Genomic DNA, 26,576 nt, shown 5'->3' on the forward strand with positions numbered 1-26,576 from the left:
TGTAAGAAAAAATAATTGTCCAGAAAGTAGCTTTGTTTTTAGTGACTAAACCGTTCGTGTTTTTTTTAGTGCAATGGCATCCGTTCCCGTTTTATTTTTAGCCTGGCATTGTTCGGCCCCGATTAGAGATCCGGAGACGCGGCTCTGCTCTGGTCACTTACCTCAAGATATTTCCATGCGACAGCTTGTTCAGCAGCTGCACCTCCCGGAGCATATTGGGTCGATTGGCCCGCAACTGATTCATCTTCAGCACCATCACCTCGCCGGTCGTCCGGTGTGTGACCTACAAAAACAAACAAAAATCAGAAACATGGCAACATGGGATATAAAAATCGAGTACGAGCATATTGTACAGTGAGTGGCACATAAATCAAACTCAAGTTCAGGCAATACATGGCACGCGAGAGGACACTAACTAATAATGCGCGAGACATGTCACCACCCCGCCGTTCGTTCGATCCAGGGTCAAGTTCGGTGGTGGGGGGGAAAGTCATCTGGTTTGGATAATTGCATTGAAACAAGTGCAACAAAAGCATTCAGGTTTCTCATTGATTTGTGCAGACCAATCCAAATGGTTTTTGCTAAATGAAAAATCAATAAACTCGTCTGCGTTCGGGTTTGGTTGAATGCAATTTGAGGCACAGCCATCGTGGCGCAACAGCCACAGCCACTGCCACAGCCACTGCCATGGTCATTGCAATTAAAATTGCAAATTGAATTTGCCATCAAAGGTGGAACCTCTAAAGTTCATAGGGTATGGCATGGCCACGCCATGTGTCCACTACACGTAGCATGTATTTTTTCCTGCGTCTGAGTACGGATTGCCACTTGGCGCCAGACAAACAACATTACTCACAATTCGCTTAAATAAATAGCCCCCAGTGGCTGGCAAGACAACAAACACAAGCCACAATGGCAGCTTGTGTTTGACTCTTCTTTAATTCAATTTTTTTGTATTCTATTTTTATGCCTAGAGCCAAGAAAATACGCCAACAGAAGACCACATTCTGGACTAAAGAGTACCTTAAACCTTTCCTGGGGGTACACAACAGACACTCTCTAATGCTAAGCCACTCTGGAAGAGAGAAAGCAGAGGATTCAGCCCTGGGAAATTGTTTTCTTCATTCCGGCTGTAGTTTGGAATAAACTTTATTGGATTAATAGATAATTTCCAGATATATAATAGCTCTAGAGCGAAGTTCCACCTCTTTAAACTTGGGAATCCCATATATCCTTCAAATAGCTTGCTTTCGGAGTCAAATATATCTATAATTTAGGGACTTCTCTCTGCCATTCTTTCCTATATACACCATATACCCCTCGAGAACAACAAGTACTGGGCATAAGAAGCAAACATAGTACAAAGACATAACCAGGAGACAGAGACGAAGTCGCGCGAATTTCTCGGCTCTCCGCTAATGGCAGCAAATTAAGTTTCCTTCTAGCCAGTTGCAACCCAGACATTCTACAACAAAACAAACTGTGGGTCTGTAGGTGAGTAAGTTGATATGGTAGATGGTATATCGTCGTATGGAAATGTGGACCCGGCACACACGTGTGCGTGGGTGACACACACACCGTCGGGCCGATGCCGACAGCCACAACCATTCATTCTTTATAGTCCTGTTGCTCATTTTGGCCTCTATTCGGTATTCGCTATTCGCAATTCGCTTTGTGGCTTTTGCGTCGGTGTTAACAAATTTATGAAGTTGCCATTGTCGTTGTGTTTGTCTTGGGGCCAAAGTCCAATTCATGGCGGTCCCCGGGTGTCAGAGATTGTTTGCCTCATTGTCTGGCAACATGTTGCCAATCAGAAAATGGTAAAAAGAATGTCTCCTCAGATTCTTAACTCTAACGAGAATTTGATTTCCGCTTTGTGTCACTTTACGAGTTTTTTTTCGACTATCTGCTCATTTGCTTATCGAAGAGCTTTCAATACAGTAAAACCGAGTGGGATATTTATATATATCCGGCATCGAAGAGCTTTATAATGCCTGACACGCCCAACCGTACACGATATAATATTTGTGTAAGCTGAAAAGCTGACAGGTTTTTATGTTCCTGCTGTTTATCGTATTTATTCTATATTTTATATCGCTCTTTAATTACAAAATTGTTTTCTTGTGCGTGACTTTTGATGACTGAAGGCATTTTCGGTTTGTTTGCCAAATTTATTTGCATGAAATTTGTCTTTACAGCAGAGCCACTCCCCTAGATTCGGGGAAATTAGTGAATGAGACAATTAAAGCATTAGACAGCATTTAAGGCCATGTAGAGAGACCATTCATACAAAAATTCTACAGAGTACGTGTATTCAAAGTAGTGTTCAAAGAAGTTCGAACGCGTTCGTGCCACAGACAAAGGCAAATAGTGCCGGCCCGCCTGCTCGCTGGACCAAAAAGTGGCACGTCCATGTAGCAGCCTCCCTTCCCTCCCCCACGACTCTCGGCCAGACACAGCCTGCAACTGTGCTAAAAGAGAAGTTATGTGTGGATTGATCGCTGGATTGGCGGCCAGCTTCAAAGAGGTCTGTGTGTTCGTCTTTTGGGCAGGCCGGCAATGACGTGAGAAAAGAATTACAAACGCCCCAGACATCATGGGCCTTGGAAATAATCAATTAAACGGAAACAAAGGTGGCGATGGTGGCTGGGAGAGACCTTTCATTCAGCTTCGTGTGTGGGAAACCGTTTGAGGGAAAGGTTCTAAAAGCTTTTCGAGCTGCTTAAGATTTTCAAACATTCATTGGCACCTCTCTAACTGATTCACACCGTACTCCCTGCTGAAACTCCCTTTACTCTTTCAATTTTCCCCTAAATGGTTGATAAACAATCATCAAAAAATTTAAGCAAACAGAAATCATTTGTTTTGTTTGCCTTTAAAGAGCATGAAAATGCTTTCAGGCTTTTTGTGGACTCTTCAAATAAAGCTCTTCAAAACAAAACAGAAAATGTCAGCGGACTTGAGTCGTCTGTTGTCGAATGGGCAAGTGGTATCGCCAAGTCAAAATGTATAGCAACAAGAAGAGAAGATTAAAATAAAGACAAAAATCCCTATGCTATGCCGTTTATTATTCTTGGTCTGCATTTGCTGAAAGCTGAGAGCGAGAGAGATGGTCACTTCGGCAGTGCAAAAGCTCATTTCTGTTGTTCTTACAAGACAGTAGGAATTGCCGAGAAAGAGATAGCAATTCGAACGAAGGCATTGCGAGGGTATGCAATGCGTGCTTAAAGCCGGTGAATATTCGTGAAACTAAATGACGAGGGACTTCGGTTTTCTGACTCGCAGTTTCGCTTCACTTGCATTGTTTTTGCTGATGAGAGAGCGATAGAAGGACAGAAGAAATGACAGAGCGAGATCAGGAGAGTAGGCGTCCCGTTTGCTTACACACAAAGCCACAAAAGTGCAATTCCCCTGCGCTCGCATTGTTTTTGTTACTGACAGAGAGAGAGGGCAATAAAAGGAAGAATATGTAGAGGGAATCCATGAGAGAGAATTCCCAGAGAGTGCGAGAGTTCCGCGATAAGGCAACGCCTGTGCTCGTAGATCAACAGATAAGACATTGGCGACGGCACTGCTCTTACGGCAAAAAAAATGCAAGTACAAATTATTATTACTTAACCAGTTTCTTATGGAACCCCCGGTGCCCCCCCGCATCGAATCGCATCACATCGCATACCGTCGATGGTTATGTCAACAACTGCATGTGGCAGGCAAATATATTTTGATTTTTTCTTTTTATTTTGGACGTAAATACCCGTATTTTCACTTTCAGTTGAGGCAAAAAATGAAAATAACACCAACAATAAAAATGGAGGCAGTTGCGGAAATAAAACAACAACGAAAGTTGCCGCACCACCTGAAAATACCAAAGCAACAAAAAAAACAAAAAACATCCTTTTTGACCGAAAGGCCAGCAGCCTGGAGAGCAGGCCGAAACCAGTCGCAACGGAACCGAGGCTCAGGCTCTGGCTCACGCTGACATTTCAACCGGCAAAAAAAAAAAAAAAAAAAAAAAAACCTGGCCCAGACCCGACTATGCATTTGGCATCTCTTTAGCGGCCAAAGCCAAACGCGTTTCGATGCGGCACGGGGTACACGTGTGACATTCGATCGTAGGACTGCGACGGCGATTGCCGCACCGGCGGCCACCGGCTGAGCGGAGAAAATATTTCAGATATTTCCACACAGCGTTTCGTTTTGCTGGTTAACAAATATTTAATGCGATTTACAGTTGCTGCTGCTGCTGCTGCTGGTCAATCATCTTTCTACACGGGCGACTCGGTGGCAACTTGTTGTGGCAACACCAGTTAGCGGTACAATGTCATACAGACGCAGAGAAGCGCAGAGCAGAGCAGAGCGGAGCGGAGCGGATCGGGTCTTTCTGGCCAAAACGTGTTCTGGCACGCTCTCGCGCGTTTTTTTTTTCACGCGGCTCTGTGAATACAGAGAAAGACAGAAAAATACAGAAATACGCACGACAAATGTCGGTTAAAACTATGTAAGACAAATATTAGACGAGAGAGGTGTCTCAGTGGTGCTTCTGTCGGTGAATGGCGCTGGTTATGCCCATTCCCAGTAGCCATGAGAGAGTCCACCAAGCAGAACAAGCTGTAAGCCGGCTTTTTGAATGGAATTTAACCCAGTTTGCTTTCTTCTGTCCGTCTTTCTACTCTTCTGGTGGTGTCTTTTCGGTTTTCGGCCAAGAGGCCGCTCCAAATGGCTTTTATTGCTCTGGTCAGTTATAACCAGTGGCCGGAGACAGGTGTTTTTGGTGCTTGGACGCCATAGTTTGTTGTGATATTTGCATGCCACAGAAGTGACAGCTCCAAATGGGATTAATTATAATAATAATCACTAAATAGAAAGAGACTTTAGTTTTTCTATAGCGACATCTTCGATTCAAAGTCTTTTCATACTACACTCACAGAAAAATCGATTTTTGAGCTTAAAAATAGTGGAATTAAATGGAAATCCCTTTTATTTTGAACATAAAGAGTTTTTTTGGAATGTCTCATATTTAATTGAAATATATAAACATTAAAAATAAATATAGTACATTAAATTTGTGGGGAATATACTTCATTTAAATGTGCAAATATTTTTTAAATACGAGAAAATTAATTTAGTACTGAACGGTATTTTCTTTAGTACGAAAAGATTTAATTTAAGCATGAAAATATTTTTTAAGAATGAGAAAATTAATTTAAATCTGAAATGTATTTTTTAAATACAAAAATATTTACATTTAATCTGAAATATGTTTTTTAAATATGACAAGATTTAATTAATATATGAAAATATTTTTTGAAATATGAGAAATATAATTTAAATTTGAAGTATACTTTTTTATGCATATATGAAAATATTTAATTTAAATCTGAGATGTATTTTTTTAAATACAAAAATATTTAATTTAATTATGGCAATATTTTTTTTATATGCGAAATTTAGTGTAAATCTGAACTATATTTTTTTGAATATGTAAATATTTTATTAAAATGCGAAATACAGTTTTGTAACTATAAAAACATTTAATTTCAATGTGAAATACATTTCATTTACAACATTTACAACAATTTCCCCTTTCGTACATTTTTATCCAATGATCCTTCTTTTTTTTTTGTATCAATGAATACCCCGAACACCTGTCGTCCAGTCAGCAGAGTTTTTCGTTTACGATAAACTAAGACTAAAATTAACCTTGATAATTCATGGCTTTGTCCAGTGCTGGCTGGCTGACGTACTAGACCATATTTTTAGACCTCATGAAGTCGTCGATGCGGTATGCGTGGCCATTATCAGTATCAGGGCTATCAGCAAATATTTGGATTATAATTTAATGGGTAATCTTATCTGGAGGGTGGGGGCCCAGTCTTATCGCCTGCGGACTGCGGCCTGCGGGGAACGCACTTATGAATGGCCATAAAGATGCAGCCACAAGTGGGTGGATTCCACCTGAATTAATTAGCCAAAGAGCGGGCGAGTGGAGCGCGTGCATCAATCACCATAAACCCCATAAACATTTATGGGGTCTGCGGAGAGCGGAACACAAAAAACAGAAATTATATCTATATTTTGGGGGCGGGGGGAGGAGTCGTAAAAAAAAACCATGAACCGACAGCTCTCAAGAGTGCCGTTTTAAGCGGTCTCAAATTTGATTTTCATGCCGCAGACACCTTGCGGCCGAGTGGGCGTTGGGGCAACCTGGAAGTGCAGCATATCAGAGAACAAATTTCAATGCGAAGATGTTGCAAGCTGCAATTACAGCCGGCACTCAGGCAAAAGATACAGTTGCCAAGATACAAATTGTTTTTTTGTTTCTATTGAACTCGGACTTTGGCTCGTTAAAATTATTACTGCTTTTAACAGTGGGTTTTTAATTGTTAACGGAAGCTTTTTGGCCGCTTTTGGCCGCAAAGTTATGCAAATGTTTTTTGTTGGCGGCTCCTGGCTCTCTGGCCGGCTTGTTGTTGCTTCCTTTTGTTGAACAAAATTTAATTTCGTGTTGAGCAAATAATTTAACAAGAAACATGTTGTAAAAGCGAGGCAGGAAGCAGCGGCTGCAGCGGCAACAGCGGCAGCTGCAACACACGCATATTGCACAACATTTTGTGGGAGGATGAAGTGGCAGCAGTGGCAGTGGCAGTGGCAGTGGCAGCAATTATTAACCGTTAGTTGCCTGCCAACATGGAAATTCGATATTGCAGGCGGGGGCGGGGACGAGGGAGGAGACGCTGCCTATAGATACATTTTGTGTCTAAAATGCGGAAATTCAAGGAGAGAGAGAGAGAGAGAGAGAGACAGAGTGTAATATTCCCCTTGCATAATCTATGGCTCGATCAGCCTTCAAGATCACCTTCAAACGGCAGTTCATTGCACGGTCTACGCTCTGGAACTATCTCTGGTATCTCTAAGTATAGTTTAATGGGCCCCATGTTATGTCATCCCATTTAATGCTGTTCTCACGATCGACGAGACTCTAGGACGGCGCAACAGCGAACTTTACGATTACACGGGACCCGGGCCCCCGCATCCGTCTCGGCCTATAAAAAAAAACATTCAAAATCGAACACGTTCTACATATTGAATTGTAATAAAGTCACTCAGACATCACAGAGCCTGATCACAGGGGAAATGTGCCTCGAATATGCTTAAAGGTAGGTTTCTACCCTTTTTGTTCCTATAAACTGGAATACGTGCCCCCCCCTGTTGCCTTGTAGGTGGGGACATTCTTCTGATTGAACTTGATTTGTTTATGGGCTTGTCGCCTCCGCTACACTGCAAGAGGCACCCCCCTCCCCACCCCTTACTATAGATATATAGTATCTCTCTGTATCTATGAAAACGAAGGTCACTGATATTTTTGATTCTTTTGGCAAATTTTTAAAAAATATGTATAGGCCAGTTAATGATTAAATAATTTTTGCCGCCCCTTTTAATGCCTGTCACCGCTATTTATTTACCTTTGGTAGGCACTGTAAAAGCCGCTTAACTTGTTTACTTTTCGAATCAATGGCATGCCAAAAGACATAATAAATGGGTTAAATAAACAGAAAAAACGCCAGACTTGCCACAGAAACGCGTAGCATTTTTTGGCAGGGCATAGAAAATTACAGTTGTTATTCATCAAATCGAATATGTATCCCCAAGGTAGTTTCCGCCAAATGAATACTACGAATACACTCGCAAGTAGTTAAAAATTCAGTGCTAAAAACATTCTAGCCTGAGTCATGGTTAAAGTATTCATTTATTCATAGAACATTAAGCAGTGAGGGAGGAGAACCTTGAATACTGGGAATAATAGCCATAGATATTCGCACTATAAAGTATCTGTGGATTATCTATGAAGAGATGATACATATCTCCAGACAGATATAAGGATTACAAAGCGACTGGTGTTTCATTCTGTACTTTGAAATTTGATCTGTGGGAAAGCGAGTTGCTTCATGGAAATCGAGAATATTGATTGTATATCTCTGCAGGGGCGGAACCAGGACTAGACGAAGGGGGGTACGGATTTTTTATATGAATTTTTATATATTTTTTATTTATTATTTTTATTTTTTTATTTTATTTTTTAGTATTTTTTTTATGTAAAATTTATTTTTATTTATTTTTTTTTCTATTTTAATTGTTTTTTATATGCACTCAAAAGTATTGATTCGACCCAAAAACATTGGCAAAACCCAATTTGTTTTCTACTAATAAGCAGCCTTCCCTTGGGCTACTCTCTGTGTCACGCGTCATGCAGCGGCGCTCCTCGGTTCTCTACTTGGCTTGGCTTGGACCTCTGGTCGCTCGTCCAGCTCTCCCTCGGGCTATTCCCTTATATCTCTGTGCCACGCGTCATGCGGCAGCGCCACTTGGTCTTCGACTTGGCTTGGCTTTGTCCTCTGGGCGATGTTCCAGCTTTCCCTCGGGTTCCTCCCCTTGCATCTCTCTGTCACGCGTCATGCGGCAGCGCCACTCGGTCTTCGACTTGGCTTGGCTTGGTCCTATGGTCGCTCGTCCAGGTTAAAGTTCTAACATCTTCTAATCTACTAAGTAGCCCTGAAATATCTCACGTCTATGCACTAATTACCCCTCAAATTTCATTGCAAAAAACATCTCACATTTTATATAGACATTGATCTATCCCTCCCATCCCCCTCCCCCCTTCCGATGATGATGATGTTTGTTCGTTCTGTAAACGAGTAAATAATTCCATCTTTAATGCGAACACAATTTAATTAAATGGATAAAACGTAACACAAAATCAATTAAAAGCAACGAACGCGCTGTCTTGTCTTGTCTTGTCTTGTCCATGGAAAAGCACACACGACGACAACAAAAACGTCGTCAAACTGTGCTAAATACCAGAAATGAACGATACAGACAGAGAGGCAGAAGAGGGGGGGAGACAGAGACAGTGCCTAACTGTTAATTGGATGTGGCGACTGTCAATCGATAGGTGGGGAAGTGTGTAAAGAACGAGCAGAGCACTGTCTCTCTCTCTCTCCCTGTCTGTGGCTCGTGTTTGGGGATTAAAAAGAAAAATTAATTTGACCTTAGAGCAAAATTTATCGAATTGCCAATTGATCGATTGATGGGATGGGTAGCACTTTTATTGGATTCCCCATTTTGATGGCATTGGAGGAAAGTCTCAGTCAGACTTGGATCAAATAGGCACACTCTCTCGCTCTCTCTCTGTCGTGTTTAGGGATTAAGGAAAAATTCATTTGACCTTAGAGCAAAATTTATCGAATTGCCAATTGATCGAACGATGGAATGGGCAGCACTCTTTCGCTTTTATTGGATTCCTCTTTTCTATTGCATTGGAGGAAAGTCTCAGTCAGACTTGGATCATATATGCACACTCTCTCTCTCTCTCTCTGTCGCGTTTTGGGATTAGGGTTAGAGCAATATTTATTGAATTGCCGATTGATCGATTGATGGAATGGGCAGCACTTTTTCGCTTTTATTGGATTCCCATTTAGAATGTTGGCGCCTTCGAGGAGAGCCCGCAGTCGGACTTGGATCAAATATGCGCGACGGGTAAAAGTCATGCAGTTTAATTGGTTTTATCGCACGCCTCGAATCGGCAGCAGGAACATCAATGGGCTCTCGGACATTCGTCAATTAAATTAGAAATCCGTGTGGCAGGGCGACGCGTGTGTCGCCCTTGGACAGGGAGGGGGGAGGCAAAGGGAGTTGCATTTGGCCATTTAAGACACGTCGCTGTGATTAAAATCAACATAAAGTCCAGACACACGTCTGGTTCTGCCCCTCACGAGAGAGACAACAACGAGGCACTTCCGTTATCGTGGCTGTTGCTGTGCCACTAAGTGTGGCGCATTTGCCATAAACAGCTGCCACAGCAGCAGCAGCCGCATAGGCCTCTGTCGTCTAGTGTCGCCCTCGGTCGCTTCCTTTGACAACCCAACCCAACCCAGCCGCCGCGCTCCGCACCAAAACAGCGATCCAATCAAGACGGCTCCCCGTTGCATGTTGCCCATAAAAGGGTCAGAGGCATGTTGGTGGCGATTAGCACGAGATGCCACAGCCGCCACCAGCCCGAGGACCCAGCCCCGGGGGTGCCCGGGGAGTCGAAAGGGTTTTCCCTATTTGGCTAGCCAGAGACGCATCTCATTTGAATGGATCTTTCAAGTCTTTTGGGACAAAGAGCTGCATCTGATGCGGCATGCAACAGTCGCAAAACAAAGAGGAAGATACATGCAGCAAGGCAGGCAAGAAATCAGCCAAAGAACACCAAAGCTGAAATACTCTTCAAGAAGAGGAAAATAAAATATTCGATTTTAAAATGCAAAACATAACATAAATAAAAAAAAAACCAATTCAAAAACCTATTTAAAATAAACAATAAAATATATGACAAAAAATAATAATAAGCATTTAAAAAAAAAATTGAATAAATAACCTAATTATTTAAAATAAAAACAATAAATATTTAAAATAAAAATACTAAATATATCAAATAAAAATTATAAAATTCAAAATAAAAATACTGAATATTTAAAATAAAAATAATAAGCATTTTAAATAAGGTAAAAAAATAATAAATAAATAATATATATTTAAAAAAAAATATATATTTAAGAAAAATAAAAATAATGAATATTTAAAATAAATATTATAACCAGAAGACAAATCCCTTTAAAAATAATAAAAATCAATTTAAAACGTAATATAGATAAAATTAAACGGAAAAAATGTAATACATCAAATTTTTAGGAGATATATTGATTTCTGATGTGAAATATATTTATTTTATATATGAAATGTACTTAAATCAAATATTTTCATATTTTGATATGTGATATATTTTTTGTTACAATTTTCACTTCCGTATCAAATTAACTATTAAAAAAAAAAAAAATAGCAAAACCAAACTTGAAAACTTAGACACAAAAAAAGGGACAAAAATGAAGAAATCATTGTGAAAATTAAAATTGCAGTGACTTTTTATATCAATTCAGCTGCAAGTCTATAGAATATAGACCTTTCGGATTCCTACTAAATCTATAGATAGGACAAATTCCTGTCCAGAAATCTAGGAGGCACAATGCGAGTTCTGAGCCTCTGTTCAGAGTGGAAATGCCTTGTGTAAGGGTATCCAAAAATAGGCCTCTAAAACCTACATTCTGCTTGATCTTTGAGCCGTACTTTGGCGGCTTCTTAAAGAGACAGCGAAAAGAGAGACACGAGAGAGCGAGCAAGGGAGAGAGAGAGAGAGAGAGAGTACGAAATGTAATTGGTTTGGCGCGTTAATAATCAATTGTCGTTTACATTGAAAATGTTGCATGCCACGGGATGAGTAGCGGCAAATATCGATGGTGTCGGCAACATTTGTTTGTTGTTCAGCCAAAGAGACACCGAGGAATGCCAAACGACAAGAGCCAGCCACCATTCCGAGCCATTCTATCCATCGATTGTGGCGTCAGTCTGCAGACCGTAGACTGCCCTTGACGAAGTGCCACCACATGTTGCAGTTGCAGTAGCAGTAGCCGCCACCAGACGTAACTCTCATTGATGGCGGCGGGGCATGTCAAGTGGTCTACACGTGTCGCCCAGCCAGCCCGTTCTAATCGGGGAGGTTGGGGCAGAAACCAGTCGGACTGGTGCTCAAGTCCATCAATCAGCGGCTTGTTTGGGGCCAGCAGCAAGCAGCCATCAGCCAGCAGAATGGCTTTTTAATTGTCGCAAATATTTATGGGAAATTTCTCACGCATTACCTGTGGTACTCGGGAGCCTCTCTGAGGGTTTCGAACGATCGCTTACCTGAAATCAAACAGAGAAATACATTTGTTAATTGCTGGCAATGAACTTAACAATAAACAAAGTCTTGATTAAAATGTGCGCATAAATTACGAGTACCCTTCATATAAAGAAAGCTCAAGAGCCGAAGAAAGAAAGAAAGAAAGAAAGAAACACAATAAACAATAAACAATTTAATTACGCATCGTTTGCGGTACACACGGTACAAAAAAAAAGTGAAATGCAGACCAACAAAAACACAAAAACAATAATAAATTTTTAATATATTTCACAGATTTTCTTATATCAAATGTGAGAGAAAAATGTTGCGATCTTCATCACTCCAAAGCGTGGCACGAGGGCCATAAATTACATCTTTTTTTTTTGTGGATTGGAAAAACCTACGCACTCCCCCTCATCCCCCTCACCCCCTCCCCCCATGGTGGTGTCGCGTGTAGTCGACTTTGAAATAGAAAGTCTGCATTATAATTGCTTTGTTTTAGTTTTTTCCACACCATATTTTCCAGCCATTGTTGGCTACCGTAAAAAAAAAAAACACTCAACACTCAACTCTTTTTGGCAAATTGCAGGAAAAATATTTGCCAATGGCTTTTCGTCTTTCTCCGAGGCTGAACATCTGCATACCATCTTGTAGCTTGTAGCTTGTATCTTGTATCTCGACAACTGTGAATGGCGCTGGCCGGGGCCTGCGACATGTCAACTATTTCAAGGCTAAATCAGTCAGAGGCAGTCCATCCGTGCCTCCGCTTGGGGGCATTCAACTCCGAGTCCCTCCGCTGATGGTTTTATGAAACAACTTCGGAATGCATTTGCCTGTCATTTTGTTAATTGAAAGTTGGGCTGACAACAAACAGACCTCCTCCGCCCCTCCCCTGCCCCTCTGCTGACTTGTTTAAGTGCAAATATGGGCAGAGTTCTAACTAAAAGAGCAAACAGCGTCCAATCAATTAGAACAAACACAAAACTGGGCTTTTCCCAGGCACGAATTTGGTTCGTTAAAATATTTTCATTCGGGGGCGCACCCTGCCCCTTCCACCGTCCACCGTCTGCTCATTATTTTCTGGCTTTTCCAATGCGTTCAAAAAATAAATAATAATACTCGTAATAAAGTTGCACAACATTGTACAGTCACAGACATACCCGTCAGACGTGTACGAATTTGAATGGAGCGCGGGGGGAGGGAAGGGGCGATGCGGCTCTGTCGCTGACAATCATTTGGCGCTTTGTCTCTTTTTTTTTGGGGCATTTGCTGGGAGCAGCCGCGTCAAGCCGTCAGATGCGTTTGTTGCCACACCGCTCCGACTCGAGACCCGACTCCGGCCAGAGCCCACGACTCTCCCTGGGCTTAGAAATGCAACCGAAAAAAAAATTTATAATAATTTTTACTTTTTTGGCGCCGTGACAAATTTAAATGAGCGCAGCGCACACACACACACACACAAACAGTCTCAGGGTTTTGGGTGCAGCAATCAAAAACGAGAAAGAAGAGCGGAAAACGGGAAAAGTCGAAGTCTAGATACCCTTATTGATAGAGCCCCCTGCAGAGGTAGGTAATACTAGAGGTAGCTGAGTTTTGGTGGAAATATCTTTGAAAATACAAAAGTTATAGCCATAAAGAGAGCCCTTGATCGGGTTTCCTACAATATTTTTTTTGTTACTATTTTTTAAAGCAAAAAGTTTTGAGGCACTAAAAGCCATAATTCTTAAAAAACAACAAAATAAAAATAAATAAATTAGATAAAAATAAATAAAATTAAATAGAATGAATAAATACAATAAAAATAAGTATAATTGAAAATAATAATAATATAATAAATTGAACCAAATAATATCCCACCCGAATTCTTCGACCTTGATTGATACGCACTTTTTTTTAGTGTTTTTTTTGTATTTTTTTTGTTTTTTTTTTATTTTTTTAGTGATTTTTTTTGTTTTATTTTATATGTTTTATATTTTTATATTTTTTTATTTTTATATTTTTATTATTATTTTTTTTTTAAATAATTGTAATTTTTCCTCTGATTAACATCATTCTAATAGTAACTGCAAAAACTTTTTTAGAGGAGAAAACACAACCTCAAACCCCAATTAAAAATGTTTTTTTATATGTTGAAATATAATTCTTGATTCGATTCAATTTCTTAAGATTTAAATTAAAGAAAATTTCTTTCTTTATATTTTATATAATGTCAAATTTCGATCTTAAACTTTTACTTTGACCTATAGATGCTGATCATATCGTATAGGTTTCTGTAGAAATAGCACTTATAAAATCGTATCATGATTATCTGAATACAGAATGAAAATTTCTCTATAAAGAACCATTTTTAATAGTCATAATTCCCCCAATAAAAGATCGGAAACAATCTTCAGTACATTGCTTAATACTTTTTGGTTGAACTATTTTTAAAAATAAAAGTTTCAGAATTTAATGCTTCTCTGGTAACTGGGTTGTTTCTTCTTCAATTCCAATAAAGGACCTATTTCAAATTTAAGAAAAATATCTTTAAAATTAAGAAATATATTTAGGGCTTACGCTTTCCCCCCGATTTGGAGAACCTTTTCGATAGGGTATACCCTATAATAATAATAATGGGGACATATATTACTAATGCGTTTGGATTTCAAGCGTCTGCCCCGGAGTGCGACTTGGCTTCGAAATGAATCAATGCTAAACTATGAAATGCATATCAGAGCCACACACAAAAACAAAAACAATAAAAACAATGACATGAGCCAGTCTGTTGACATGAGCTGCCTGTGGCGTTTGCTGGCTATGAATCAACAGCGGCGGCGTCGGATGGAGGTGGAGGCATGCCCCGACATCGTCGCGTCGTCGTCGTCGTCGTCGTCGTCGTTGTCGTTGTGTGTGGCAATATATGCGACGCGCTCAAGGCCTTGTGTCAGAATTTTTATGAATGAATGAATGCATACAATTTACACGTATTGAACGGCAGAGCAGGAGGAGCTCCCCCCAGCCTCAAAGATGATTTTCGTTGAGTGCAAACTGCAGATACAGATAGAGATACAGATACATTTTTGGAGAGTGCATTGAACTCTCCCACTAACAGATGGATGGAACGACATTCAATGCGACTGACTCCCCATTCAATTTCGAATTTAGTATTTCGTTTGAAACTGGCTAAAAACAGATATTACCAACTGGTCTTGCCACATGCCCCTGCCCCCTGCCTCCTCCTCCTGCCGCCGCCTGGTCGTGTTGCCTATTTGGTATTGATATCGTGTATTGGCAACATGTTGGTAAACGTTTGGCGCTTTTTTTGGGCGTTCGTTCGGTCCATGTCCATCCTCAAAAGCAGGTCCCCAGGTCTCCCGGGTCTCCCCGATCTGGTCACGTTTCAACTATCAACTGGAAATGGGATTTTGATTAGGAAAACTTGCAACAAAGTGGCTGCCACTGCTGGGGTTCTGCCGAAACGCGGAAGTTATGAGCCGCAGAGGGTCTCCATTTCTAATCAAGTTTCAATAAATTTGCCAGCGGACTGGGGGCCGCATTTGATCCTGGTGCCACTTGCCATTGTTTATCTCTGCTGCTGCAGCCGCAGTGGCAACGATAGCTGCCGCTTCCGTTGAATGCAACTCTCTGGCTGTGCCATTTGCCTGCCCTAATAAGCCGCTTATCTGCCAAGGGAAGTGCAGAAGCAACATCTCTCTGTTCTGCTGCTGCTAATTAAAAGACAGCCACAGATACAGATACACAAGAGAAGCTGGGCTCCGGCTCAGATATCAAGCCCTGCCCCGCCCTGACCCCTATTCCGACTATCAAAACCATTTGGCGGAAATTTAAATTTAATTAGAACGGGAAACGGAATATCAACAAAAGAATATATACAAAAGCGTACAAAAGAAGGGTTCTTTTGAGTTCTTTAAACATTTTTCTCACACGCACATAATTTATTTATTTTCTCCTCAAGAGTGTCCCTTTGTTTGGTCTGGAAGATGGATGGGCTAATCGATGTGCGGGGGGGGTGCGATGTGCTGCCGCCTGCAGTTTATGAATAATTTCGTATTTTCCCATATATATCTTTGTCGGTGGGGGGGCTTGACGCAGATATCGGCCATAACCATAAATATAGACAAACAATCGGCTAAATATAACACCCAAACAACCAGAGAGGCTGGCTTTCGAAGGTTATATTTTCTATTTTTATAGAGGAATAGTTTTAATCACAGCCCCTTCGAAAAGGGAGCACTTTCTGCGTAAGAGATATTTTCTCATTTATATTTTTGGTTTGTTTTTGTTTGAGAAATTGTTTTGCCATTAAAGCGGTGCCCGCGTGACTGTCACACAATTGAGTTGTGACAGCTGTTTGCCGGCTGATGGGACTCTAATGCTGCAGAAGCACTATAGCACAATCGGGAGATATGTACATACACGCCGAGAAATAGGGCATACTGCCATTATATATTCGGTTTTTAAGTGAATTTTAATTGAATTTACTTGGATTTAAAGCAAAGACTAAGAAATACTGTTTTTGGTTTCTTGGGACCGACTGCGTCTCCTCGCCAAAGGCGCGCGTATTTTGTTGTGGGATTTTAATGATTTTTTCCTGGTATTTTATGGTATTTTTTTAAACACACATATATATATATTTAAAATTGTCTCTATTACAGCCTCATATTTAATATAAATATAAAACCCTTTAAAAAAAAATTAAATAATAATAAATTAAAATATTGATATAATATATTAAATTTGTACAAAATATATTTCATTAAAAAGTGAAAATATTTAAATTATATATAAAATATATTTAAATAAAAAAAACCTTTTGTTTTACAATTTCCACTCTTGTAAATGAATTAATTAATTATATAAATTCAAACTAAATTTAAGAACAAAAAATTCCAAAAATTTGTAAAAAAAAAAAATATATATATATTCCATTAAAATATGCAAATATAAAATATATTCAAATTAAAAAAAAAACACTTATCTTTTACAATTTCCACTCTCGTAATTAAATTAATTAATAAAATAAATTAAAGCACTAAAATTTCAATAATTTGTAAAAAAAAAATATATGTTTCATTAAAATGTGCAAATATTTATTTTAAATCTAAAATATATTTTCATAAAAAAATACTATAACTCCCGGTCTCATAAATTAATTAATTGTTGAAATAAATTAGAATCCAAATTTAAGCACTAAAATTTCAAAAGTTTGTTAGAATATCCCAGAGTGGAATGTGTTTTAGATACAAAATATATTTAAATAAAATACCACTCTGGTAAATTAAATGGGAAAATCTAAATCTAAAATATATTTAAATCAAGAAAATACTTTCTTTTTACAATTTTCACTCTCATAAATGAATTAATTAATTAAATCAAAATGTAAGCACTACAATTTGCCTTGATTTTTTCTCTCTGTGCATTGATCAATGGAGCGATATTTAAAGTTCGATCTCAAACAAAATAGAAAACGCTTCGAATGTACAATTGTCACGCCAATTTAAAGCCCCACAAAAAGTTTCCTTTTGCCGACTGCCGACTGCCGACCGCCGCGATTGCCGCTTGCGGCTCCAGTGATATTTTTCAACCATCGCTTGTTTGTTTTTTTGTATTTTTGTATTTTTATGCCGCGAGCCAAAACTAAACTGACCGTGAACAATACGCTCCAAGCGCGCAGTTCAATAAAAAAATACAAGAAAAAAAATTCATATAAAATTTCCAATATTCGTTTGAGACTCTCCCTGACATTCCCCTTTGGGGTACAGGCCGTACCGCTTGACCGCTTCGAAGGGTAACCATTTAGTTGAAGTAATTTGTAGGAAAACCAGGCGGATTTTTATTTACATTTAGTTGATGGATAGCTCGGAGTCCGTCTACCCGAAACGCTGCCATAATTAATGACGATCCAGCGACAGTCGATCGATGGCTAGGGTCGGGTCGTGTCTCTCTCCCTGGCGATATTATCAGGCGATACTTCTAAGAAATTTCGTCTGGGTTTTTGGACATATTTTTTTTTTCAGTGGAAATCATTCCAGGGCGCGCTTTCTTTGCCATACAAAAGGCGCCCTTCTGCCCCGCCCCCTTCCCGGGAGAGGGTTCAGTGACACATGGTCTTGGCCGGGAGATCGTTTGTTGGAGGCAGAAGAGGGCACACAAAGGCAGCTTTGTGCAGGGATACAGCCGGCAGCCGTCGGTCTAGGGCAATCGCTGGTTCTGGAGGGCTTTTGTGTGCCCGATTCCCTCCCCTCCCTCCCCCCTGTTTTTCATTTCCATTGTGTTTGCACTTGTGCCAGTATTGTGGAGAGAACCAGATGTTCCAAGACCAAAAAATATGTATGGTATATGGGGTATATATTATTGACTTACTTAGCAATCAATCCAAGAGCCTTCTGGCTCTCGTAATTGCATTTTTTGGGGTGACTTAAGCCCTCACGTGGCCAAATTGCGAAAGTACTTCATTTGCTAAATACTTAATTGAAATTTCATTCGATGATTGCAATGTTTTCCCTTTGGGCTTAATTGTTGTTTGTTTGCTGGGCACACGGAAAAGATAAGTTAATTTCTTGTTTATAGAGTGGCAATGAAAGCGGGGCACGAGTGCAATTTATGGCCCTCTCACGGCGTGGCTTAGCATAACCTGTTTGCAGGAACTCGATAAGGAAGGGGGGCCTCAAAACGAGTACGAGTTTAAGTAAATTACCATTCAATGCTGCTCTGAGTAGAGCCATCTGCTTGCAACATTGTGGCACTCAACGGAAAACAAGGGGAGATGCGTGGAGATGTGTGTAACAGACAGAAGGAAGCGTTTTCGACACTATGAAGGGGATAGGCTGACTAAAATAGAGTGGGAAAGACTCGCTCTCTCTCATAGAGTGGCTTAGCAGTGAAATTCGTGAAGCTTTACTCAAAGAGAAGTCACCAGAGAGTTCTGTTTCAGATCTCTAAGCTCTTTCATGGCTCTATCCCAGCTAGACTTGAACTCTCTCTAACAGAGTGGCTTAGCAGTTTACGAAACATAGAACGTGGAGTCCTAGCGAGCATCGTACTGTCTCTCTCTCTCACAGAGTGGCTTAATTTAATGTTTACGGCTAAGCCACTCTGTGAGAGAGCTTTCAAATCTGGGGAGCTTTCACGTTTACCCTTTTTTCTCAACTCTCTTCACCTCCAGCTCTATCCCAGCGAGATTTAAGCACTCTCTTCCACAGTAGCTTAGCAGTAAAGAAGGAGTTTTCATGGAACACAACAGAGAACTGTCTTTCGTATCTCTTTTCAACGCTAGCTCTATCCTGCCAAGCCTCGTACTCCCTCTCTCTCTCTCTCTCTCACAGAGTGGCTTAGCAGCATATGATGAATTTTCATGTCTGAAGCATTGATGACAAAGAGAGCTTTACTTCCCCACTCTCTGCACCACTAGCTCTCTCCCCTTGAGACACTTCCTCTCTCACAGTGTGACTTAGCTCTAACCCAGGCCCCCTCCACGTGCCTCCGCACTGCTGTTGAACTTGGGGCTGGTTGGTGTGGGAATGCAGCGGCATGTGCATGGAGATGTTGACCAACTTTCAAAGACCATCAGAAATGTAAGATGGGGTCGTCGACGTCTGGCACCCACACCCCAGCGCAGATCCCCACCGAAAAACAAAGCTAAAAAGCGAAACTAAATCGTGATTTATGATGATTATATTTGAATTGCTCATTGTCTTCGCTCACACTCGCTCCCCCGCCACAAGCCCCGCCAAGTGGAGCCCCCAACTGGAACTGAAACTGAAACTGAGACTCTGAGCTGCAATCGGGTCTGGGGTTGGGACTGGGTCCGGGGTTGGGGCTGTGGCTGGGTCTGGCCAACGATTTTATTTTGTATCTCTCTCGGCAAATAAATAAAAATCAAAATTGGGACTCTTAAAGTGCCCTGACCATGACCATGCCTGCCAGCTGTGGACCCCACAAAGGCGATAGGAAAAATCTCCAAAGAAAAAAAAGGCTAACTGCATTTTCACTTTGGCTCTCTCTCCCTTTTGGGCCAAGCTGTCAGTGCATTGGGTTTGTAGGGCGCCTGGGAAAGCTAATGAATTTTCGCGAGGGAAAGTTTGCCTTAATTAATGCACATCATGGCATGGACCCCATAGGAACCCCCGGCCAAGAGTGCTTAAGCGTTAGCCCTTAGCCTTAACGGGTAATGGGTATGGGCTTTAAAGATCAGATTACCAGAGTCCTTTGGCAGCGTTTTAAATTACAGTTTCGCTTTTTAATTAAGCCCTGGCCCCGCCCTCGAGTCTAGGCAAAGGCTGAATAGAAAAGAGCAAAAGTGTTTTGGGGGAAATGTTTTAAATTAAACCGAGGGTTAGGGCCAACAGTTGGCGAAATGGCGTACATATGTTTGAGGGCTTGGCCGGTGCAAAGAAAAAGGAGGCGGGTACTGGTTCTGGTTCTGGGCATAAGGTAAAGACAATAAATAGAGACCAGGGCACGGCTTTCAGCTTAGCTTCGACTCGGACCTGGTCGTGGACCTGGACGTTGGGTTCTTAGTTTAATAGCTTTGCTCTTGGCATTGAAATATTTATCATGTCGTGCTAATATTGCCCAGAAAGAGAAGCCCGACTGGAGTGGACACGCTCGATTGGACAGTGCGGATAGCATGGGATAGGAGCGGTTCGTTTCGGTCTAGAGAGAGGGTCAGGGGCAGGGGCAGGGGCAGAGGGAGGCAGGGCGACTGCCTCTTGCCGGTTTGCCTGTCATCATTGACACGCGAATTGCAAAAGTTAATTTAAGTAGTTTTTAGCCAAAAGACGACTGCAGCTCCTCCAGGGCCTTTTGGCTCTCGAGCTCTGGCTAGTCATGGGCAGATTTATATGGCCATTTGGCTAATGAATTGCAGCCAAGCAGCCAAGCAGTCGAGCACCCAACATGGCCAAAAAGGCAAAGGGAGCGAGCATCGACGAGTGGCAATAAGAGCTGATCCATAGACAAGCATAAATCATGGGGAAAAACTCTAAGAAAAATGGCATAGTAAAAAAGAGACACAAAACCACACTAAAATCAAATTAAATATTCGGTTTTTACAAATAAAAAAAATACGAGTGTAAGGAAATTAAATAAATAATACAACAACAAAATAAATTAAAATAAAAAACAAATAAAAATATATGAATAAAAGTACAAAAAAATGCACTTTCATTTATACCGAAGCCAATAGTAAAATTTTTTTTTGATTTCTTGGGACCGACTGATTTGTTGTTGGATTTTGATGATTTTTTTTATGCAATTTTGCATAGTTTTTTTTTAAATAAAAAATACAATCATTAAAAATTCCTTTGAATACGTAAAAATAATATAAAAAATTAAATAATAAATAACAAAAAATAATAAATAACAAAAAATAATAAATAAATAAAAAATATAAAAAAATAAATAAAAAAGTCCTCTAAATGCGGAAATAAAATATAAACAAATCAATAATAAAATACAAAAAAAAATTAATAATAATAATATTAATATAATAAAAAAGATATACATATAAATAAAACAAATTAAAGTGAAATACAATTTTAAAAAAAGTTAAAGAAGTAAAATGAATATAAATCAAAAAACTAAAATACATCTAAAATAAATATTAATAAATTAAAATTAAATTTGTAGGATATATATTTAATCTAAATATGAAAATATTTAATCTAAATATGAAAATATTTAATTAAAAAATAAAACATACATATGTATTTATTTTAAATATGAAAAATATTAATATTCATTTCAAGATATATGCTCTTTACAATTTCCACTCTATTACAAAACCTATGGCTATTAATTGTTTAAATCCCAGTGTAAATAGTACAAACTCAGGGCTTTTTCTCCGTGTGTAGTGACTTTGATTTCATTCGCAAGAATTCAAGATAGATCCATGGCTGGATCTTGCTTTTCTTTGAATTTTGTTCAGCCATTCGTTTGGGCCCGCATTTGGGCTGTTGTTTGTTGGGCTTTCTGGTTATTTATTTGTTGACCCGTCCCATACCCCTCTCCCCTCTGCTGGCACGCCATGTGAATTATGTGGGAGTCTTGACGTTGCAAACATTTCAATCTGAATTTGTACAATTTTGTAATTGTTGCGCAAATGTGACAACAGCAAAAACCCAACAAAACTGCTGGCAAGGTCACACACACTCACGAGTGCTTTGTGGCCGACGAAAACCCTTTCTGTTTTGAGATGTTTTATGGCCCCAGACGGCACCGAAAGGAAATGCCCAGAATATAACCGAAAAAAAAAAAAAACAAAAACTGAATCATCAGCCACCCTCCAAGAGATCTTGCAAAATGGGAAATATATATAAAACACAAGACGTATAATATTTAGGGTGAGTACCCACCGAAAACTGGGAGAAATACAGAGAATATTACGAGACGAATTGCCGCTAAAATGAACAAACAAAACCATATAATATGCAGATATATCTGTACGATCCAACGGATGCAGGCCCCTGCGGTTCAGTCTTTTGTATAAGCACAAGTATTTATTACATTTTTGACTCATAGACACACATAAGTAGAGGAATATCAACGTGAAATATTTGGCACACATTCAAAATTCATAAATATGCACCTGCACAGGGGCTGGGGATACTCTAAGATTTTTGTAGAATTTTTCAGAGATTAAAAAACATGTAAAAAAAAGAAAAAATCGCTTGGAAAGATGCCAAGTCCCTTCTAATTCTTGATCGAATTTTTAGTGTTACAAACTCCTCTAAAAAATCTTCATACCCTCCTTTGCTGTGAGGGTATCCTGTTCTGTCGAGACGGCACGCGACGCTTGGCGGGGGCCTGGCGTCTTTCGATCAATAAAAATAGCCACTCGCCATCCGTGGCAAGACGTGGGTGTGCATCATCATCATCATCCCCATCCCCATCATCATCATCATCATCTTAGCCAGATGATGGTCCCTTGGAATGCCATCTATGCCAACAGTTAAAAGCAAAACAAAGTGCAAGGACGTCCCAAGGGGCTTCAGAGCCCATCTCTCACACTCCTGTCGGTTCGTAGCTCTATAAAAATATCTTCTGACTGGTCCGCCACTCGAGTGCTAGCCGCAAAAGGTGAATGAATCCAAAAATATTTCTGCACGCAAGTTGTGCGGAGTAATTGCACGTTGCACGTTGCACGTTGCGCCTTCTGCCTCTTGGTTATGGGCAGGGCAGGGCCGGGCAGGGCAGAGGCAGGAGGCAGGAGTCTGCGGCTGTGGCTGCGACTGTGGGTTGTTCCAGCATCTTTGGCTTAACCCACATACAAGCAGATACACACACACACACACACACACACACACTGGCACACTCTCGCAGGCATTTGCTGATTGGCGGCATCCCTGTATCTGTTATCCCATCTAATGGAGTTGTGTGGTTTGGTTCTTTGAACTCTGAACACGTCACAGAAAATAACGAACCGCCGAGTGAGTGGGTGATAAGATGTCCTCAAGAGAGAGGCACTAATTTGAGCAGGTTAGAGGCAGGAAGTCTAAAGAGTACAAAAAATATGCAGGTAAACCACTAGGAATATAATATATAACCAGAGGATGTGGTTTTAAACCTTCTCTCTAAGTTTTTCGGGCAATTTGCGAGGGATCGCGGTCCCTTCCTACCCATATATCATATATTTGGTATATAATACGTTTGCAACCAAAACTCTTCGACTTTTACGAATAAATGTTCCATAATTTGTAAATAAAGGAACATTTAAAGGCTATAAGTCATTGACTAACTATCGTCAAGGTGATAACTGTACCAATAACAATGCGAAATGGAACACATTTTATGTCCCTCAATTAAGAATTTTCTATGGAAAATTCTACCTATTGAATTCAAGGGAAGAACTTATTGTTTTAGGAAAGAAAAACCCACCCTACGGCAATTAGTTAGTACCCATTGGGTAATCCCTTAGAGGAAATATAAAACCCGAACCACTTGAAATTCTTCTATGCCCCAAACTAGTTCCCCTTGTCGGGCACACACACACACACACACAAATGTCACATTTTATGAGCTCTAATATGAAAATCATCACCCTCCTGTGGCATCCACAGATATGCAGCTCGTTAGACGGGCATTAGGGGGCATGCCTCTGGTGGCGGCGCGTCTTATTAGAATTTATGATTTGCCGTCTTTTTTCTCGGGTTTTTTTTCGTCTTGGTTTATCATGCACTCTATGGAGAGAGAGCCACACGTATATATTTGCATTTATAATTTTGAATTTTTTATGGCAAGTGCATGCAAAAAAAAAATAATCCAAACCGCAAAGGCAACAAATCTTTTTCAAATGCTTAAAGATTTTAATAGCCATGACGCATCCATCTATCGAAGGAGAGGGAAATTGAATTCGATTTTTCAACAGGCCCTCGGGCGAGGATCCACTCAATATTTTGCATGACATTTCGGGCCCGAAGGTGGAATGAAAGTACCGCACATCTGCGTCGCTGTGCTAATGCCCTGCCCTCGCAAATGGTTCAAAATACACATTTAATGTTTGCTCAACTAATGAGCCTTCAATTGGATTAATTGCGGACACATTTGGCCCGCCTTTTGATGCCAATTTGTGTGCTTGACAAATGTGGGTGAGAATTTTACGATTATTTATTTTATTTCAAATTGATCAAAACAAGTTTTTTTTTACCAATATTTTTACATTTAAATGAGCCGCAAAAGGTATTTTTAATGTTTTAGCGAGATGCATTAGTCATTGCACTGCACTGGTAGGGCCCTTAGGCATTCAATTTAAAGAAAAAACCAATCAACTCTTCTTTTCCACCAGTATTTCATGCAGAAATTGACATTGAAAATATTTCCGGTGCATAATCTGCTGCTGGCGGCTGGCTTTCAATCTGTGCTTTCATCTCCGTTACTTTTCTGCAACGCATTTAATTGCTGTGCTCGTAATCGCGTGCGTTTATGAGATTGAGAGAGAGATGCGCTTGGAGAGGCTCGCGATGCGTGAGGTGTAACTGAGTGCGCGTAAGAGCGAGATGGCTGTCCATGCCAGGTGCAGAGAGAGAGTCTCGCTCAGTGAGAGGATCGTAGGAGCTCGAAACGCGGCTTGCTCCTTGCTGTTGTTAAGTGCGAGTGAAAGGGAAATATGTATGTGCCCATGCAAAAGGCTTGACGAATGTTTAAAATTAGAGACGGGCGCTTTTGGTGTTCAGCTGGGAAGTCATTTTTAACCTTGAAATCTAGAAGCCTTAAATGCTTTATTACTGTGCAAAACCAGACAAATGTAAACATAAATCTCCTCAAATAAATATTTAAATATTTATTTGGAATTTAAGTTAATTTATTAACGACGCCCGACTCGAATCAATTAACGCATTAACATGATTTTATTATGTATCACATTCAAATCGGGCCACAAAACGTGTTCTCGGCGCCATTACCAAAAAAAGAGTTAAACAGCAATGTGCTCCGTGGGCGTACGATTCGTTCGAGTGGAGAGACAAAGAGAGAGGGTGGAAGAGGGGGGGAGAGACAGAGAGATCGTTAAATATTATAACTTAATTAGCTCCATAACCATTTTGCTGGGGCTGGGGGACATGGGGCGATGCTTCAAACGGTATCAAATATTTGTTAAGTGTTTACGGTAAATATTTTGCTGTTGTTTTTTATAACCCCTTTTCAAAATTTCCATTTCCCTTACATAACCTTGCAAAACTTTTTTTCTTTTTGGGTTTTTTTGCAGACTTTTCTTTTGCAAAAAATAGTTTTTGTTTTGTTGAGGCCTTTGTTATTGGTTTTTTGTTGTTGTTGTTTTGCCTGATTAGTGCGTTAAGCACTTTTACTTTTTATTTTTCGATGGACCATTGTTATGTAAATGTTCCAAAGCAAAGTCGTAGGCTTAAGCTTTTTATAGATCTTCAATAATCAGAGGCAAGCATTCAAAGTCTCTGGCGAATTAATTAGGGCGCATCAGGAGAAGGCACATGGCCTCAAAGAGAGAGAGGGAGAGGAAGAGAGAGGTAGAGATAAATGTTGCTTGGGTGGGGGGTTGCTGTTGTTTCGTGTAAACATTTGCATGCACATCAAAAGTAACTGTAGCCGAATGTTGCCTGATGTCGGGCTGGCTGTGTTGCCCGTTGCCCGTTGTATGGCCGCAACAAAAAGTAACAAACAACCAACAGACAGGCAACACAACAGCCACAAAAGATCAAAATCGTTTGAAAAATTGTTTAACGAAAACGGGCAACAGGCAACAACGGCAACGAAGTTTTCAGAAAAAGTTGAGGAAACATTTCGTACGGACTAGGGATACTCTTGCAGAGGAGAGAAGGAGGAGTACTTCAGAAGTTCTTTCTCTCTCTCTCTCTGCCAGTGTGGCTTAGCATTTACGGGTGAGAGCAGAGAGCGCACCACTTGCCCCTCTCTCTCACTCTATCATTCTCCAATGCTAGCTCTACTTGCTCTCCTAGGGAGCATCATACAGTCTCTCTCTCTCTCTCCCAGAGTGGCTTAGCAGTAAATATTATTTACTTATTCCAACCTCTTTCCCTTCCTGCCTTCACATTTCGGGAAAGGTTTTTCAAAGGTACCTAAAAGTAAAAAAAAAAACCAAGTACCGATTATCGTAGTGTCGAAAAACGTGTGCCGCGACTGGTTCAAGACTCTCTTTAGGATATAGCACTATAATCTAGATCGAATAAGGTCTAAGGAAGGAGCTTAGTAGAGCAAAGGACACTTTGGCTTCTCTAAAGAACCCGATTCCTCCTCCAAGCCACGTAGCTCCAAGAATCTATACACCTTATGGTCTCCCACTCTAGGGGGGGCACTCCTTGCAAGTGTATACAAATGAGGGGCCTATCCA

General features: G+C 40.3%; 1 protein-coding gene across 2 annotated transcripts in view; it reads right to left on the reverse strand.

Moving 5' to 3' along the window:
- Positions 1-26,576, reverse strand: part of LOC6587879 — a 53,237-nt gene that overhangs the window by 14,908 nt on the left and 11,753 nt on the right. For both annotated transcript variants that reach the window (XM_026984183.1, XM_026984182.1), the window contains one exon: positions 162-283. In XM_026984183.1, coding sequence (XP_026839984.1) covers positions 162-283 — 122 coding nt within the window. The remainder of the gene's footprint in view (positions 1-161; positions 284-26,576) is intronic.

Source organism: Drosophila persimilis, unplaced genomic scaffold, assembly GCF_003286085.1.
Source record: "Drosophila persimilis strain 14011-0111.01,24,50 unplaced genomic scaffold, DperRS2 tig00000000-arrow-pilon, whole genome shotgun sequence".
NCBI classification, from domain to species: domain Eukaryota; kingdom Metazoa; phylum Arthropoda; class Insecta; order Diptera; family Drosophilidae; genus Drosophila; species Drosophila persimilis.